The sequence below is a fragment of the Paramormyrops kingsleyae genome, chromosome 11 (assembly GCF_048594095.1).
Source record: "Paramormyrops kingsleyae isolate MSU_618 chromosome 11, PKINGS_0.4, whole genome shotgun sequence".
Lineage (NCBI taxonomy): Eukaryota > Metazoa > Chordata > Actinopteri > Osteoglossiformes > Mormyridae > Paramormyrops > Paramormyrops kingsleyae.
In genome coordinates this window covers 23,895,918-23,914,976 of record NC_132807.1, presented here as the reverse complement: position 1 = coordinate 23,914,976, position 19,059 = coordinate 23,895,918, and the positions used below count along the sequence as shown (strand labels likewise).

The window sequence follows — 19,059 nt, the reverse complement described above, 5'->3', positions numbered from 1 at the left end:
CCCAGATCTAAGCTAATGCTAAAAATAATGAAAGTCTTATCACAGATTTATAATGCTGCTTCTAAGCAAATTGGGTCCATTGGTGTTTCAGCATTATTAAACAAAATCATAGTCAGTGATAAATATTTGGATAGTAATTTACATTTTAGTGTCAGGCTCGCTCATTCCAGTTTACATATTTCTACTGAGGTCACTTTGGATCGGTTTGTGTGTTTCTTTCCTATGCCTGTGAGATTGATATTATATTTTGAATCATTTCATGTTAAATTTCTTTGTTTAACCTACTTTTAGTGTTTTGGTATTTGAGTTTTTTTTTTTTTCCGGAGGCTATTTTAGAGAAGCCACATGGACCCAGAAAGATGTGTGTCTACAGCGTTAACCCATGGCCATCTGGTTTCGTGGGGAACAGGGCAGGGGGGGGGGTGTAGGTGGGAGGAGAACCATGGCCTTTAATGGTGAGACTGGCCGAGTGTAATACCACAGCTCTGTCCCAGTGGCTCTTACTGTATAATCACATCCCATTCTTTGCTCAGCCCATAATTACAGACTATTGAGTGAGTCTGCCGGGACGTTCGGCGGAAGAATCCGAATGGGTGAGTTGCTTGCAGTACAAATTACACCACGGGCATCCCAAACAACAGACAGCACTTCATAAGCATGGCACTCTACCAAATGCTGTACTGCTCTCCACGTTCCTACCAACCCCGTGGAAATGAGATCTGGCATGTAATAGATCACGAACGGTGCCGGCTACAACAAAGGCAATCTTCTACATCATGAAGTCTGACCTCTGATCGGTAACTCATATGGCTATGTCAATTGGTGAATTATTATTAATATCTTTTCTACGCAGTAGCATAAAGGATTGTGTCTGCATGCAAAGAGTACAAGTCATGGTGGATGATTGTCACCTCTAGTAACACACTGGTAAAATAATAATAGAGGAAATAATAAAGATACGTTTGGATGAGCGTAGAGCTGAATATAGTAAACAGGAACATAACAAGCGTTGATTGTGGATGGTACTGTTAGGAGAACCAGCCTACATCTTTCTAGTTTTTAGATATTGTTGGATTTTATTTGCATAAGGATGGACTTGTAATAGGTGGAATCTGTTGTTATGATTTTGATGTTATTGTAAAAGAACCAGAATAAATTCATTCATTCATTCAAAAAATATATATTTATAAGGCACCAGGGTTATTGTGTGAACTTCACAGTCAGGCTTCACAGTCCCCTATTCCGCAAGATACCTGGACTCACTTGCTAATACGAGTCATATGCAGGCTGCCCAGAACCTAGGATATGGAGTGTTTCCATCTATAGGGAGTGTTGAGGAGTCATCCACAGAGAATTGCCCTTGTCAGTAAATAGAAGGTAGATTAGACAGAATCGGGAGCTGAATCCAGAAAAAGCAATACTTACGGGCATGTGATTGTGGTTAACAGAACTGAATTTGGGGGAAAATGCAATCCCTTCCCTAAAATAGTCTGGTGTATAAACAGACAAATTTGTGCGAATGCACAAGACGGTCTAGCAAGCAACTCTAATTAATTAATCGCTGGAAAATGAAAAGATGGAAGACAGGATGAGCAACACAAAAACACTGACACACTTATAGGAAATGTATTTGTTATTCGGGCCTATTGAGTTTGTCATTGTGTGACGTGTGAATTCACGGGAGGCTTTCCTGTTAGCGTTAGAAACAAATAACATTGCCCTATCCTTCACCTCTGGATGCAGAGCAAACAAAACAAGAAGCCAAAGGGGATATGTGCAAATCTTATCCCTCAAACACATCTGCCATTCTGTCACATGCAGACTTAAAGTAATCAGAAGTGATAGGCACAGGAGAGAGATGCCCTTTGCTTGTTCCTCGGCAACAACATAGCCATGCTACTCTTGCGATCATCTATCCATTTCCCAGAATTCATTGCAGGTCATGGTGTTTGGCTTGATTTCCTTCAATTTTACATAACACATTGTAGCTTGGACTAAAATGTCGATGGCGAGAAGCTTAAGTTCAAGACATTGTTTCCATTTTCCAAAAAGAAAAAAGACTACTATATGAAACAAACAGCACTACATATTGGCAGAAGGATGAATTGGCTTAGATTTGTACATTTGACACCGCCTGAAAAACGGTGAGTAGTCAGGGGTTTGAGTCAGTGGCATGTTTTTATTTAGAGGTAACAGATTACCAGGTCTAGCTACTTTTACAAAATAAACCCGACGCGAGCTGCTCTAATGAGGTCAGGAAGGTTTGTAGAGGATTGCTGACAGGTAGGAAAAGAGTGACGTTTACTTAGACACATGAGAGGCATTGGGAATTTTGGGAAGTGCAATGATTAAGTATCACCACCATCATCACCAGTGTGTTTCACGGGACCACGGGGAGCAGCCAGAGTGTGAATTCATTTATTTCTTTCTGATTCATCTCGGCACATCCCAGATGGAGTCATTACGCAGTAAGATCTCCAGCCCTGCTAAATATCCTCAGGACAGCTGACAGTATCCAAGGGGTTATCCCCACCTGGAGGACTAAAGATTAAAATATTATGAATGTTTGAAGCCGGGTCCCTCAGGGGAGAATTGCAGAGGCAGGAGAACGAAGTCAAGATTGCTGAGCATGTTCTCCACTCACATGCAGTTCCAGCGTAGATGTTTTTCTTTCATCATAGCATGCGAGTGTTTTAGTGTTGCCATTAAAACCTACAGCCTGTCCCTTTTAAATGTGTAACAAATATGCAACTGGACAAATGTTTGTTTTTACAGAACTACATTTATAGGTCTACTTCCTGTATCGTACTGAACAAATTTCACTCCACTGTAAATCTCATCCATTGCATTGTAGCACTAGAACTCCTGAAACAATTATCATGCTGCTGGTGAGGTCATCTCTTCACTCTTTGAAGTTCTCCCAGAGCATGGCTGAAAATCTCATGTCATGTCTGATGGTGTTATTGCCTTGCTAGTCTGGTACTAATTGTCTCACAATGTCTGGCTATAAATGGTTTATAATGCTTATTTTCCATTAGTTTAATTAATTCCAAGTCTTGAGTTGAGTGGCAAGAAGAAGAAACAAGAGAACTATTACAATATCGGAGAAAACCTTCATTCCTTTTCTGTCTTGGCATATACGTCTTCTTTACAATATGCACATAGATTGTTATATGTGTTTGGTTGTTACAAGAGTGAGAAGGTAAACAGAAATTGGATAATGAAACTCTACAATTTTGTAACACTAGAATGGAAGTTACTCAGATTTGAGACTGTCATAAAAACTAAACAATGAATATAACGAAGACGACTTAAGCCTCTAGGGCCAGTGAATCCTAGCAAGCTTAACAGCTGTGCTTAGTCTCAATGCAGGTCTCTGGATCAGACCATTCATGTGTTGACTCCTCCTACTTTATGGTTGTTTGACTATAGGGAAACATTTATGATTTACTCTTTGAAGAGACCCAGATCTTGTAATCAGGAAGGAGGTCAAAATGATGATGCTTGATAATTATAACAACAGGAGACCAGACATCCATCAATTAGAGGCTTGAAGTTCAAACTTGCTTTTGCAATGAATACCTTGATTAAGTTTTTGTGCAGGGCTAAAACTTTTTTACATTAAAGAATTAGTAAAATTCCATCTATGTATTTTCCATTACTTCCCCAGCAGCATAGGGTAATGGTGAACTCCATGATGCAGAGAATGACGGAGGGGACATTTAATACCACAGACCCAGGGCAATATGTACTGTTTTATGAACTTAACAGATATAATAGAACTAAAAGTTCAAGAGATCAGCTTGTATTGTATATCTTATATCTGCTTGTATTACATATATTATAGGGGCAGATCCCAAGAACAACTCCGCATACACGGAACCAGAGAGATTCAAACCCCCAGCCCTGGAGGTGGAAGCTGATAGTGATACCCAATGAACCTCACTCTATATATATATATATATATATATATACACACATACACACACACTTTATACATGATACTTTGTAACAAATATAGTCACAGTGTGTAATGGTGTGCCACATTAAATAAGATGTACATGACTGATCTTTTGATCATTGTCCTCTCTATTTTTTGAAGTGTGTGTACGTTTTACATAATCAATTATTTCAAGTATTTTGAATAGTCCATAGAATACCAATAGGACCCTACAGTCCTCAGCAAAACGGTGGGAAATGGATTTTTGCTTGGTATTAACATTGTCAGTCCAGTGTTTTCATGGCCACGAATACTGCAGCTTAACCTACACGACAGTCCCAGTGAGACACGACGTGTTTATTTCCAGTAACAGCGTTTAATTGAAGAAAAGAAACTGAGATGAATAAAGGCGTTTTAACATTAGATTCTTTTGTATAACAAAATAGATGAACTCATAAATGATACAATGATCTCTTAAAATCAATTAGGCCTACATACTTTCTGCTATGTATACAGAGTAAGTAATATAATCCTACACCAGAGGAAATTTAGAAAGATATCGCAAAGTTCAGTGAAGTACAGTTTGACATTGTGTGCTTGGTGAAGAAATCATCGACTCCCGAAAATGCGGCTCTCTGGCTTTAAGGGGAATGGAATGGGAGGAGACTGTGGAGTAATGAAAACGAGTTTAAGGAGGTGACAACATAAATATTAATCTAGAGGTTTGTCTCCTGCAGATAGCCCACAGCTGGACATGACAGACCTGACAGAAAGACAAGAGCGGTCTGCCTTTCAGAACAGGCAGAAAATATAAACAGCTTTTATTATCCTTATGAACTTATTTCACGGCGGTATCTGGAGAAAGTGAGTCATTTAGAGAGCGACGGTAGCAAATGCACAAACTATAAAATCAGTCACAATTAAACCGTACTGACTAACAACATTTTTAAAATCTATTTATATATTTAAACACCGGTCTGGTGTAGTAAACATTTAAAGGAAACATATTGCAATGGACACGACTGTGGACCATTTCACCTCGGAGAAACTTTTCCCTAATTCCAACCTGTTGGACCTTGAGGACTTGAATGAATCTGATTTTCTCGGCAATATGGTACGTTACAGATTTTTTTTTATTTTTCTCATATTGTAACACTTGCTTAAACACAATAAGACGATGCATCAGATTTCTTGTACAACATTTATAAGATTGACCATATGTTTCTTGCAAATCCATCAGCGCTTATTCCATGGCTATTTTAACGTGCTTTATGAACTTCTTTTGTGTGACAGCTACTCGGGCACATCGCACCACATCGCAGATTTTGGGCCGTGTAGGTTTTAGACACCAAGCTGTTAAATCAGAAAGCGTGTGAAAAAAAATGAAATGATTGTGTTTCAAAAGGACATTAAACATGGCAGAGACGAAAGGCAGCTGTTAAGTTTTACAGTATCTGCCTGAAGTTGCGATGCTCCGCCAGCCGGGGGGCGTGATCCCCAGTCAGCCGCAACGTTTGTTCCGCACCCTCCGCTTTTCCGGGTTGCCTCATCCTTCCCGAGAGTTCTGATCGTGATAGACTGGAGGTATAATTTGAATAATAAAATACAGCAAAGCATGCAGTTATCTAAATATATGTAATCAAAGTCATTAAAATATATAAAAGGCATGCCAAGTTTTCATTAGGCCTACTTGGCTTGCTAATGCAATTAATGGACGCTCAATATCACTGTTTCGACTTGCAAATAAATTAAGACCAGTCATTTAAAAACTGAACAAAAAATCTTGAAAAGTTAGTATGGTTACTTTATCTGTCTGTAGTAAATTTTCAGACATAAGAATTTTGCAGATTCCTGTTTTTTATTGTGGATTCCCTCTGGATTCACAAGACTTGCTCTTCAAGTGACCTGGTGACTGAGCTGTGTGTGAATTTAGCAATTTCCGTGAGTGTGCTGTAATAGACTGGAGTCCAGGGCACACCTTGTCTTCTCTATGCTTCCTCATGAATGCTTTAACTGTATTACAACACGAGACTATTTAAACTGACTGCATGGATATAATCATACTGCTCCCTCCCTGTCTTTCTTAATAAACTCAGCTTCAGGAATATAATACTTTTTGTTCAGTTTTCTGAGACAGTTGTGTTTCTGGCTTAAAAATATTCAGATTGGATGGAAAGAACATCTCTCTCTCTCTCTCTCTCTCTCTCTCTCAATAAACACAAATTAAGGACTAAAATAGTCTTGTTCAGTTTTATGTAGTGAGTCTACTGAGGTCATGACTTTTACTTGTCACTCCCCCAAAGCCTCTGTCCTATGGGACTGGTTTTTGCAAAAGTTTTTGATAACAACTTGTGTTTTCGTCTGAATAGTTATGAGTACACTGGAAATGATCCATTTTGCTTGGATTATTGTCCGTTGACTCAAGAAGCCCGTTTGGGACAGCTCTGATGTATGAAGCAGCTTCCTGCCAACAAATCCCTCTTGTTCCCACACCCCAGCACAAGGTCTAGTAGATGATTTTATGACCATCCTGCATCCATGGTCAGGCGTATTGACTAACTGGAACATAGACATAGTTGGTCCTGCATGCCACAGGTTAGCAGTGAGGCTCTAACATAGACCCCAGAGTTATAACGAAACATCCGCCTGCATTTCTGTAACATGGAGAGCAGGAGTTTGGTGTTGGAGCAGTGCACAGAGGTTTAACTGTGGTATCCATCTCGAGGATGCATGTAGTGATAAGCCTGTGAATACTATGCTCTTACTTCTGTGTGTAAGTGAAGACTGTGTTACAGCTCTGTACACGAGTAAATACCATGTTTACAATTTTGTGCTGCATACTGCATTCCTTGTGGGAAATGTTGTCTGACATTTGTCTGAGGGTGAACAGCTTCATACCACTTTCTCTGACTGTCACTTCCAGGTATATATAACCTGTGAATACCGTAAATAGAGCCTTTGTGCATTGACAGACTGTAGGTGAAATTCTGTCAGTTCACTGTTAAATATGCAAGCAGGTAAATGTACTTTTAAAAGTCTTCAGTTGAGTATGTATTTTACATCAGTGATTCTCAACTGGTGGGATGTGAAGTGTGTGCTTTTTAAAAAAAAGGTACTTTTACTGGTGCCACGCCCCTCCAGTCAACAACTTTTAACATGCCCAACCTTCCCCTCAGCAGGTCAACAACTTTTTGGGTTGTGACTTAATGATCAAGAAAAAATGTATGTCCTGGGGCTAATCCAGTTGAGAACCACTGATTTAAATAGTATGGTTCACAACAATATACCAGAAAAGTTGTAGAATTTTTCACTAAAAAGAATTATCATTTTACAAATAATGCCAGTGTAGAAAAGGAAAGTGTGGTCTTTCAATTTGTCTGTCCATCCACATTCCAGCCACCTGTCTGTTACACTTTGGTTTTGGGCTCTTTCGTTTGTGAGATAGTAAAATCAGATAGATAGTAGTAATATTACGATTCTTTTTATTCTTACATTTCAAGCAAAAAGTAAGAAAAGCTTTTCGGTGTTTAGTTCTAGACTTGTGTGATGAATGTGGCTGGAATTTGGAGTTTTAGGTCCATTTGAGGCGCAAGTGTCGAAAGGTTTAAAATCATAATCACAAATATACATTTATAAATAATCCTTTCAGCATTCACTGAGTAAGCTTTCTTAAGTTAGAGGTTTATGAGTAGCATGTATGTTTCTTTACAAACTGAATTAAAGTATGTATAGTGAACTGTAAAACAGTCCATGTTCCAAAACATTGCTAGTTTTATTTTTTCTTGTCTGGGCAAGGAGTATGACCTCACAGGGTTCTAGAATAAATTATTGTCAATTACAATACACTGTTAATTTAAGAGGCACACAAAGTCACTGGTAAAGCATATAATTTAGTTATATAGTTTAAAGTATGTTTCAGGGCACGTGCTGGATGTCAGCCACTGACAGCACCTATTATTATAAGGTTACCTCAGGTCATTTTGTTGGCTTCCAACTTAGATTACATCCATACCTTTACCAGGCTGGTGTTTGAACACATATTATAGCATATATAATATAACATGACTACATAATACATATTATTATTATTATTATTTATTTTAACAATTATTATTATTATTATTATTATAGCCGCAGGTGGCAATTAATGGGGTCAAAGCACTATGGCCTGAAAAGATGCTTTGGCCTCATTTAACATCAAATGTTCCATTGGAATGTCTATAAATGAATGTGTATTAAATGTGGAAACACTTTGCGTTTGTATGGCTGTATAACACCTACATTACTGTATAAGGGCCTATGGTCTATGGGCACTATAGCCCCACAATAAGCCCAACCTGTGCCTTTTTTTTTGGCTTGAGTAGCGGAAGGAGTATTGTATCATTACACCAAATTTCATGAATAAGGATAATTATAGCCTGTTGAAATTTGATGAGCAGGTGAACTTTTATTGCATGATTTGCTCGGACGTGTGGCCATGAACACGCACACAAAATTTCATATTTTTGTGTTCAGTGGTTTCTGAGTTATAAAGCTTTCTGTGGTGCAGCCCCCATTGGTTGATTTTTTATGAAATTTGGCGAGTTGCCCCGGAATGTCATACAACTAGGCTTAGCATTTAATTTGGTGAGAACTGGATGCCCCATTGATTAGAAATAGCTCGTTAACTGCAAATAGGTCACGCCCAAGAAATGCCTCTGTCTGTAACATCGGAACGATTTGCCTGATCAAAATCCTGTCTGCATGGTCTAAAGATGCTACAGTTACATTTTTTTGTGAATGTTCTAGGATGAGTACGAAACAGTAGATTTTTCACATCATGCAAAACATTCAGCAAACAATCTAAGTAGGCGAGGCTTCATAATACCATTTGCGATAATTTTTTGGCATGAACCAGGGAATGTGTGAAGAAAAAAACATTTCTATGGCTAACCGTTCCAGAGATATAGGCCCAAACGTGAAACAGTGAGCTAGTGTGCTACTATCACACCGATAGCTATGATTTTGCTTGCTTGAGTAGCGGGGGAATACAGTTTTAAATAAAAACCACATGTGTGATATAACAGTTTTTTTTAAATAACTTTCTTATTTCCAAATGTGCAACAACTATTCAGTACAGACATTTTCTTTATTCTGAACACAAGTCTCAAAATAAAGACAAAAATCAATGTATGCCTATGTATGCTGCATGGGTTAAATGAAGCAGCCATGACATAAAAGCGATTCACTCAACTATGTCCACCAACAGACTCATTTATTGTCTGTTTGTGACACTGCTCTCAAAACATAAGGTGATGGTTTTTTTCTGTTCATAAGCAATCTAAATCTAAAAACTATTTAACACATGGTTATGTTTTTTTCTGAATTTGTAGCCCGTTGACACTAATCAGCTACTGCAGATATCAGCGTCAGAGGCATGATATTGAGAGTTGAATACTGCCCTCTGTGGCACAGAGCACTTCCTTGAAAAGCGTAACATATTTAGAGAACACAACACATTAAGAAAAGACACATTTAAAACTGAAATTTGCTTAATTTTTTGTCTTGATGTTTTTGTATCGTCTTTCTGTTGTTGCTTCTTCTTAATGTTTTTGCATTTTGTTAATGTTGTGCTCTGGTCATTCAGGGCCACCATAATCTCACCCTAATGAAGTACAAGTACGTATCCCTGAGACTATAAACACAAACCGTGTGTTAGTAATCTAATGAAATGAAAGGAAGCTGAGGGATTTTAAGGACACTCCTTTGTCTTGAAACAGTGTCAGAAGGATTATTGTCTTTTATGCAAGGAGTCTGCAGACAGAGAGCTAAGTCTTGGGTGATGTTATTGGCAGAGATTGCTGTCTACTGAAAAACAGGATTCTGGTCCATCAATACACATCACTTTCCCCAAATCCAATTCTTATTATGTATTATGCCTTAAGTCAATATGCATATGTCTAAACTGAAAGGGTGTACTGGAGTCTTTGAGGTTAAGCAAACTGTGCATATATTTGGTACTGTTTCAGGCATATAAATATTATAGGTATGCTGCAACTGCAAACTGCAAACTCTCACTCTTTGGTAGATGTTTGATTAGCACGGGGTTTTAGAAGCTGGAGCGTCTTGACTGACTGTGTGTGTGTGTGTGTGTGTGTGTGTGAGGGGGGTGGGGGGGCGCAGGGGTGCCTGAGCACCTGCCTGTTTAGCCTGAGCTATTTAATGTGAACTTGTGGGCTATAAAGCCCCCCCTTTCAGCACCTGCCCCTCGAAAAGCTTCTGCACAGCCCTGGTTTGTAGACATGCCAGTAAAGAGTTGGGATAAAGTCGACTTTATAAAGTAAATTCATAAAGTAAACAAGTACACATCGTTGGCTGACATGGAGAGTGCTGAAGCTGTGCGATGTAACATGTGGGACGGACCTCCAAGAACGAAACCCGGGTGAGCAGTAATGAGGCCCACAGAGCGGCTTTGAAGAGGCCTATGGGTGGGTTGAGCTGCTTTTCCTTCCACACACAGATTTAATGGTGGGCAAGGTGGGAGATTTTGCAAGCTGGTTAAATGGGCACAGTCATGTTTTTGTTGTCTTTTTTTAATGGGGGCTTTATTTGGGCGCAGCGCTGCCCATGTCCTCCCCGCTCCGCCCATGTGGCTGCCTCCTGCTGTGCCCTTTTTCTGCCATAACCTCAGTTTATCATTAGATGTGGACCCGCTTTCTCTTGGTCCCCTTTGGTGCGTTCCGTTTTATGGAGATGTTTATGGGCAGCCAGTGCAGAGAGTCGCCGCTTCCCTCTGGCGCCATGGATCATCTGCAGGTCTTCGGCCATGCTGTGCTTGGCTAGGGGGCGGGGGGGGGGGGGCAGTGTTGGAGGGACCTGGCGTACATCTGTCTTCGATTTCGGGCAACAGGCTTCCATAGACCGTCCTTTGGCCAAACAACGTGGAGCTGCCCCCAGCAGTACTCAGTGTCACTTAAGGATAAGGACAATGTTGGAAGAATTATTAACATGTGTCAGGCATACTCAAATCATCAGCACCAGCCACACTCTCAGAAATGTGTGTGTATGTATAATTCATTTGTGAGGTTCATAATTCTTCAGTTAAAATGTGGGAAGACAGATAAGCATTAAATCCTAGGGTATTAAAAATATGTAGCTGGCTGTAATGCGATGTGTTGCATTTTAAAAGTGCATCAGTCGTGATAATGTTACAACATCAGGGATTGTGCTAATAGTATCATGACATACCAGTAATAAGGAAATTTACCAGGATCCATGAAAGTACGAGTGGCCAGTTTGACTGGTTGTTCAAATTCTCTATGATTTGTGTCCATTATGATCCCAAGCAGATTTTGTTCTTAACAAGAGAGGCTGGAGGGTGTGTTTCTGAATGCGAGTGTGGGCTTGTGTTTCTAATACTGCATGATGGATCATTGAGCCCAGCTGGTGTTTGGGTCCAGGTAGTAACAGAGTACCTCTGCGGCAGGAAGGGTGCTTAAGTATAATGAGCTGGTCTCCACAAATCAGATCTGTCTGTTGGGGAGTTTGAAAGAATCAAGGGAAACTGCTTTTGAGTTCATCAGCTGGGTAGCTGTACCTGGCAGGTGTCAGTCAAGCCGAGGGGAGTCAATGTACGGGGCAAAAACACCCCCTTCATGCAGGACGTAACACCTAGTTCAGGTTTCTGTATGGATTCTGCTTCAGGCTTCGTTTTGTAAGTGTTGCTCGTCAGAGATTTTGCCAGACTCTAGTGACAGTTGTGAATAATACAGGGCAGTACCACAGACCCGGAATATAACATATTGTTTGTGAGGTGGAGATGGAACTGATTTTAGTAATTTATTGGATCAGCAACATTCATAGCAAGTCCAAGGTTCTGCCCCCCCACCCCCCCCCCCCCCCCACCTCCCCGCTCCCTGGCTGTGTATCATCATGTTGATGAAAACCTCAAGCAGCGTGCAGACGTCAGTAAATATGGTGGATGGATGCACTTTCCTGGAAGAGGTGACATAAAGGACGACTGCACAGGTTATTTTATTAGCCTATTGGCGATTCTTTTTCCCTGGTTGATGGAACAAAAACTATAAATATGTATAAATATGGTGTCTGACGCAGAAAATGGATGCAGGCATCCCAACTAAAGGAACATTGTGATTTTAGTAACTATGAAGTATAATTAGGATCTCGGCAGATCTTCGCCAGTGTGTTTGGTACCCAGAGATGTCACACATAGCTTAAATTGTGGACATGTTTTGACCAGTTAATCTCCTGATCAAGGCAATAACCTTATCTTGCCATTTGACTCCTCGGCCCTAATTACCTGTGTCTACTGAATGAAGAACTAGTTCAGGGTCCTTTTGGGAAGAGGGAAGCCTCAGGCGACTCGTGTAAATGTCAGCCACTGTGGGCCCGTAGCCTCCCACCCACTAATCACAGGCCCCAGTTGGGAATCTAAAGCCGGCCTTTTCACCAGGTTAGCGTGGAACCGCATTGCAGTAGATTACAATGCAAAGGCTGCCTGCTGTGTGGCCGTAGGACGGGGCTGAGTCACATGGAAGCCGTCCAACCACAAACAGCCGTGAGTGCTCCCCTTGGGACGGAGGAGTATACATCACCAGTGGCTTTGAGATGAATACATGGTAGCCCATTCATTCCAGTGGCCAAGTATTTTTTTCCCCCCCAATATAAAAATGCATCACTCACGCCATTGGGAAATCATTTTGAAAAGCGCAGCAGTTGTTCACATATTAGTATCTTTATAAGGATCAGCCATGTGTTGTTTTTATCACCTGTGGGGGTTTGAGGGAATTCCTCCATTCTGGAACTGAGCTAGGTTTTCTCCTTGCTGGGGCGAGTCCAGGCTCCTCCCCCAAGCTCACTCCTCCTGGCTGGGGGCTCTGATGCAGATGTGTCCCCAGACCTGCCCTACTTGGCTCACCGGTGGTCCAGGTGAGACTCCAGGCCATCTCCCCTTGGCTCGGCCTGATCCAGCTTGCACACCCCAGCTGCCGACGTGACGCCACACCCAGTCGCCGTGCAAGCAGATGAGTCCCAGCTGGAGCAAATCAAAGGCAGGGATCATGATTCGGCTGCATCTGGGGCATGAGCGCAGGCGGAGAATCCCCAGATGTGAACTCTGGATACAGAAGTGAAAAAAAAAAAAACTCGCCTGTAAAGCTGCAGACACATTTGCAAGTAATGAACACTTATTGCCATTAACCCTTATCTACAAAAACTGACCATGTGCTTGTGTTTTCACAAAATCAAAGACTCAAAGCAGATATTTATATATTGTTATATAATGTTGTTATATAATAAGGGTAGCATGAGCAAATAGTAGTTTTAAATTTTCACTTATTTCATAGTTAATTATATGTAACTATCTTTTATAGCTGTCCAAGTGCAAACAGTCACTTCTTTTTTTTCTTGCAGTTATACTAACAGGAAAAATGTTGGTTTTTAAGCATGTCTATTTTTGTCCTGGTTTATTTAGACTAAGGGTGCCCCCACCAAATTGTTTCCCGCATATAGAAATACCCTTTTTGCCTACTCCATGCAAACCCTGCACTCCCATTTTCCTAGATGCGCTTGCTAGCCTGCTTATCTGCATACTGCGTTCCAATTGGTGGAGAATAGGCTGCAGTCAAAAGCGGATCGTCATACTGTCTTCTGACTGGTGGAGGAAAGTAAGAATGAAAAAACATGCTTTCGGCGGTAGGCAGCAGCTGGCTGATCCTCAAAGCAATTTGTCTTTTTAAAAAATTCTTATGCATAATTCCTGCTAACTTTACACTATAGCGCTGTTCATGCGAATAAAAGTGGTTATTAAGTAACTGCTGTCAGACATGGGTTATGAATCATAATTTGACAAAATTAATAAAAATTACTTGAGAGAAAATGTATTTTATTTTAAAAAATTATACCGTCGCTACCTTTTATTCGTAGGTTTAGGAACACAAGTATTAAAGGTCTGAGACATTCCGTATTCTGACAAACAGTTATTCAAGTTAAAAAGTTATTTTAACAGACATTTGCACATAAAGTATTTGCAGCATGTAGCAGCTCTTTCTCTTTCATTGCAGTTTCTGAGAAACTATTTCATTAAGTAGGAGATACAAATCTAGTTGCTTGGCTAGTTCTTTAACAGTATCCCACATGCTCTGTGCTCGCTTTACTTTTTGGCTGAGGTAATTATCATTTTTGGACCGCACCTTGTGTAATCTGTTCCTTTGGGGGTGATTGGCAAGTTCACTAGAATCGCATTTCTTTTTAATTGGAGTCAAATAGCTAAAGCTAGAATTTCTGCTGTCATTTCACAGGCAGAGCATACTGAGGTCGGGGAGACTTTCCAAAGTTACTTAATTGGTAGCTGTTTCATCTACAGATGTTTTAATGCGCAGATCAAACGCGGTCTGAATGGCATGTAGGTCTGCCTGCTTATTTTCCCATTTGCGGAACATTATTTCATCACAGCCAACTGGTTTCAACGATATAAAAAGCTATAATGGTTTTTGAAAGTCAGTGGGTTGTTTTGTGTCAGATTTTTTGGAGTAGCTATTATGTATTATAATATATGCCTGTTCTCATTCAATAACTGTAGTGAAGCAACGTCTAATTTATTAGGAACGACTTTTAATGACCCTTTTGGGTAAAAGAGCGCCTAGTTTACCCAGACAATGATTATGACTTCATTATCTATTGCAACATCAAACACTATTCTACTGCAAAGGCAGTACACTGAAATATACTTCTATCTTATTTTCCTAATGATGTTTCTTAATGTTTCTTATCTGCTTAAGTTAAGAGTTGTATGAAAGCAAAGCGATGGAATAATCATCAATTATTATTTCAATCTAGGCATTATTTTTTTTTACTTCGCATTTAATGTATTTGTTCTGGCTCTGATTGTGAAAGTAGATCTTGATGGGAAAATTAAGAAAAATCTATTTTGGTATTGACTGGCTTTCTGTACCTGCTTCTGGTGTCTGTCACATGCTGCTGAAAATGGGGGGGTTTGCATCAGCCTTAACCGCTTAGATCAGAGGGGATATCAGGCCCAGTGGCAGTTTAACGATAGACAGAAACTGAAGAAAGTCTTGTGTGTGAAATGTGAGCGATCGCTGTATCATTATAGACGTCAAAGGCCACAGTACCTAACACCAAGAACAGTGTAAATTTAATTTAATGCTAGATTTACATTATGTGTTGTATGTGTATGTGTCTGTGTCTATATATATATATATATACACACACACACACGCAAACAAAACGAGTGTAAAGTTTGGAATCACCAAGCCGCCTTCAAAGGAGAGTCATAGTGTTGCATCACATGACCTGACCACCTGATGTAAACACAGTAGAAATGGTTTTGGAAGAGTCTGAGCAGAGAGTGAAGGAAAAGTGTCCAATGAGTACTCGGCATATGTGGGACCTTCTTCAGGACAGCTGGAAGAGCATCCCTGTAGGCCACCTTATAAAACTGGCATAGAGGAGACAGTAGGATCAGCCAGTCCCTGGAGCAATTAGGGTTAAGGGCCACACTCAAGGGCCCGATGGTAGGATCACGGGATTTGAACCGGCATCCTTCTGAGTTCTAATCCACAGCGCTGCCCCCTCCCTACCAACAAATTATTTTGTTTAATACTTCTTTGATCAGTGCATAATTCCATATATGTTATTTTTACTTGGGTTGTCTTTTAAAATGCAGAGAATAGTACAAATAAATCTTTCTGTGGTAGGTGAACCAAGTTATTGTTACTCTGTGTCATACTGACTCCCACCTTTTTAAAGTGAATTATACTTTTTAGATTAGTTACATTTGTAATACTTTGTTATACTCAGATTGCCTATTTTTATTGAGTCAAATGTATCTTATTTAGACTAAACCACAATCACTGTAGGAAATGGAGGCAGGTTGGAAGAATTTATCGGGCAGCACGAGGAGCTCTGTTGATTAGCTTACTCACGGCAAAGGTCAGCTTCAGCAGATGAAAGAGATTCTCCATAATTGGGTTTTTACTTCTGTGGGCCATAGTACTTATCCAAACAGCTACTGTACATTGATGGCAGAATCATCCATCTTTAAAAACTGACAATTAATCCATGTGATCATTGGGATATTTTTCACAAAATCTTAATATTCAGTTTCCATTGTGTATAGTGTTGCAGTAATATAGCGATTTTTCCTGCCTTTATGCCAGCACTATTCAAATCACGGTCCTCAAGGTCCGAGCACTGCTGATTTTCCAGCCTTCCTTTACCTGTCAGCCAGATGTGAAACCTCTGTGGCCAATCAGAATCAGTAATTATTACACTAACAACCTGGGAGAAATGAAAACGAGGCCTGGATTTGGAATCAAGGTCCAGGTTTGAAAAGCCCTCCATACATTTTGTTGACGGCACCAAAACCTTTTATTAAGAATCAAGTAGACCATGCCTTACAGACTGACGGACTAGACCGCGCAGAGTGGACCATGCCTTACAGACTGACGGAGCTAGACGGCGCAGAGTGGACCATGCCTTACAGACTGACGGAGCTAGACCGCGCAGAGTGGACCATGCCTTACAGACTGACGGAGCTAGACCGCGCAGAGTGGACCATGCCTTACAGACTGACGGAGCTAGACCGCGCAGAGTGGACCATGCCTTACAGACTGACGGAGCTAGACCGCGCAGAGTGGATCATGACTTACAGACTGACGAAGCTAGACCGCACAGGGTACACTGTGCCTTACAGACTGACGGTGCACTGAGGTGGAGGTGGGGTTGGGATACAGTTTAAGGAGACGTGACCTGTGTGCCCTGCCTGGTAGTTGTACAGCTGAGCTCTTACGCACTGCCTTAAGTCAACAGGATCTGCACACCTGCAGGTTCCCCCCACACCTCAACATCCTCTTCATAAGCAAATAGAAACCCTCCCAAGAGTCACTGTGACGCTGGTTTACATACACACTTCTCTCTTTGCTCAGGCAAACGGAATACCCGTCTGTTAATGGGAGTTTAACGGCAAGACCTTTTCAAAGCGTAATACGTCTGCCCTCTGGATTATGGCATAAAATATAACTACACTCAGCTAAAGCAACTGGCAGGACATCACAATTATGCCATAACTTAATTTTTTTAGCGAGTGACATTGGGTAATAAAATGCAAAATAAAAAAATGAAAAATTCATAAAATTGCATTTTTAAGTAATGCAGATCAGTTTAAATTGAGTGGGATTCAGGTTTTGTTTTTCTAGACACGTCTGACAATTGATTGGTCTCCATTCGCACCAACATTTCTTGCAAATCTTTGCCCCTGTGAAACTCACAGGATCAGATTAGCATTACAGTAGTAATTAAATGTATTTAGCAAAAAGCTCACAAGCTACAAGAATATAATTGCCATGTCAGATGGAATATACCATGCAGATTATCTTAATCAGTAATTTTATATGATCCATGTTACATCCTGCCTGCTTTGTCCACCTGAACATCCTGTCTCCTACCTAGTGTGACCCTAACAAGCCACACTTGTTACTCATTTGTCTTACCTCTTGTTCCTAACCCTCATGTTAATAATTCCCAGCTGCCTCTCATTAGCTCCCTCATTAGTCTTGTATATACCTGCTTCCCAGTGCTATGGTCCTCAGTCCAGTCATTGATGTTGCACCTTCTTGTTGCCTGGGTTGTACCTCATTCCAGTACCTCTGATTTAATCCCTCATTTTCCCCCAGCCTTTGTTGATTGAATTCAATGAAACTCCTTTTGTTTCTCCACCACACCTGCCCCCCGAGTCCTTCCTCTTGTCGGTCGTGACAATCCACAGTTGTTCTATTGGTGATTCTTCCATGCACATTGGATGAACTGTCCCCAGGATTTTTGAATGCTTTTTTTTTCTAGTGGTTCACATCAGCCAATATCATTTCACTTGCCCATTAGGCCTGTTTATTGGATGGTTGTACATTCTTGCTGTAAAAGACACAGATGTTTATTATTGTGTCTGACAAACATGCTCAGCTTCAAGGGTCATTGGTGCTTGGGTGGGTGAGTCTATCCCTCATAGCATTGCCTTGCTGAGGGTAGTGTGCTAATTCCCCTCCAAAGCATTATTTGTGTGAAAGCCTAATGATTTCAATTTTCAATATTCTTGATTTTCAAAATGTTTACATACTTTGTAGTAGAAGATATTTTAGAGATATTGTAGAAGATATACTTGCTCAACCAGATTTATTTACTCATCAATAGGACTTGAACAGATTGTATTTTAGATCACAATAGTTCATTAACACAGTTCATTTTAAATCTCAGCCATGGAAATACAGATTTAAGAAATTATACTTTTCCCCTTTATATCAGGAAGCACAACTTTATCGCACATTTCAGCATATTTAATACCTTATTATTAACGTGATATGGTCCTTGATTAAGAAACAAGCAGTTCTACCACAAAAGAAAATAAGCTTGTATAGATTCTGTTCACTAAAGGCCATGCATGTGTGTTTGTCCTGCAGCATTTCTCAGAGCAGATGGAGGAGTTCTCCAACGAGCTCTTCAGCAGCTTCTTTGATGACCATCTGCTGTCAGAGAGGAATCCTCTACTGGACATGGAGCTGGACCCTCCCAACCCTGCCATCCAGGAAGAGCACAGCTACTCCCTCAGTGGAGACTCTGCCCCTCAGAGCCCCACCATGCCCATCCAGATGGATAAAGGTACAGGACAGTGAGACAACCAATGTGTTCCTTCACGCCAGGATCAGCCCTTCATGTCTGTCTCATTTATTAAGCATCCGGTTGGTTAAAGAAAATAAAGATTACAAGGCACATGCTGAATGGTTCAACAGGAAAGCCAGGTTGTCAGATGACTGGGAAGCAGTAAGGGCCCCTTCTACCTGTGAGTTTCCAGGGAGACACACACACACACACACACACACACACACACGCACACGTAGGGTAAACATATCCTTATGGGGACCGCTCATTCATTTCAATGGGAAAAATGCTAACGCTAACTATGACAACCTTAACCCCTACCCAGCCCTAACCATAACTATAAGTAACCAAACAAAATACAAGAGATTTTGCATTTTTAGTTTGTTCATAGCAGTCACCGATTTTTATGAAATAGAAAACAGATATTTATCACGTTATGGGGACATTAT

General features: G+C 40.5%; 1 protein-coding gene across 1 annotated transcript in view; it reads left to right on the top strand.

The window, feature by feature from the left end:
• Nucleotides 1–4,674: 4,674 nt before the first annotated feature.
• The window catches only part of LOC111858213 (cyclic AMP-responsive element-binding protein 3-like protein 1), a 30,618-nt gene continuing 16,233 nt past the window's right edge, over nt 4,675–19,059 (top strand). The window contains exons 1-2 of the mRNA XM_023839776.2: nt 4,675–5,054; nt 18,412–18,610. Of these exons, the coding sequence (XP_023695544.1) occupies nt 4,953–5,054; nt 18,412–18,610 (301 nt within the window). The 5' untranslated portion in view covers nt 4,675–4,952. The remainder of the gene's footprint in view (nt 5,055–18,411; nt 18,611–19,059) is intronic.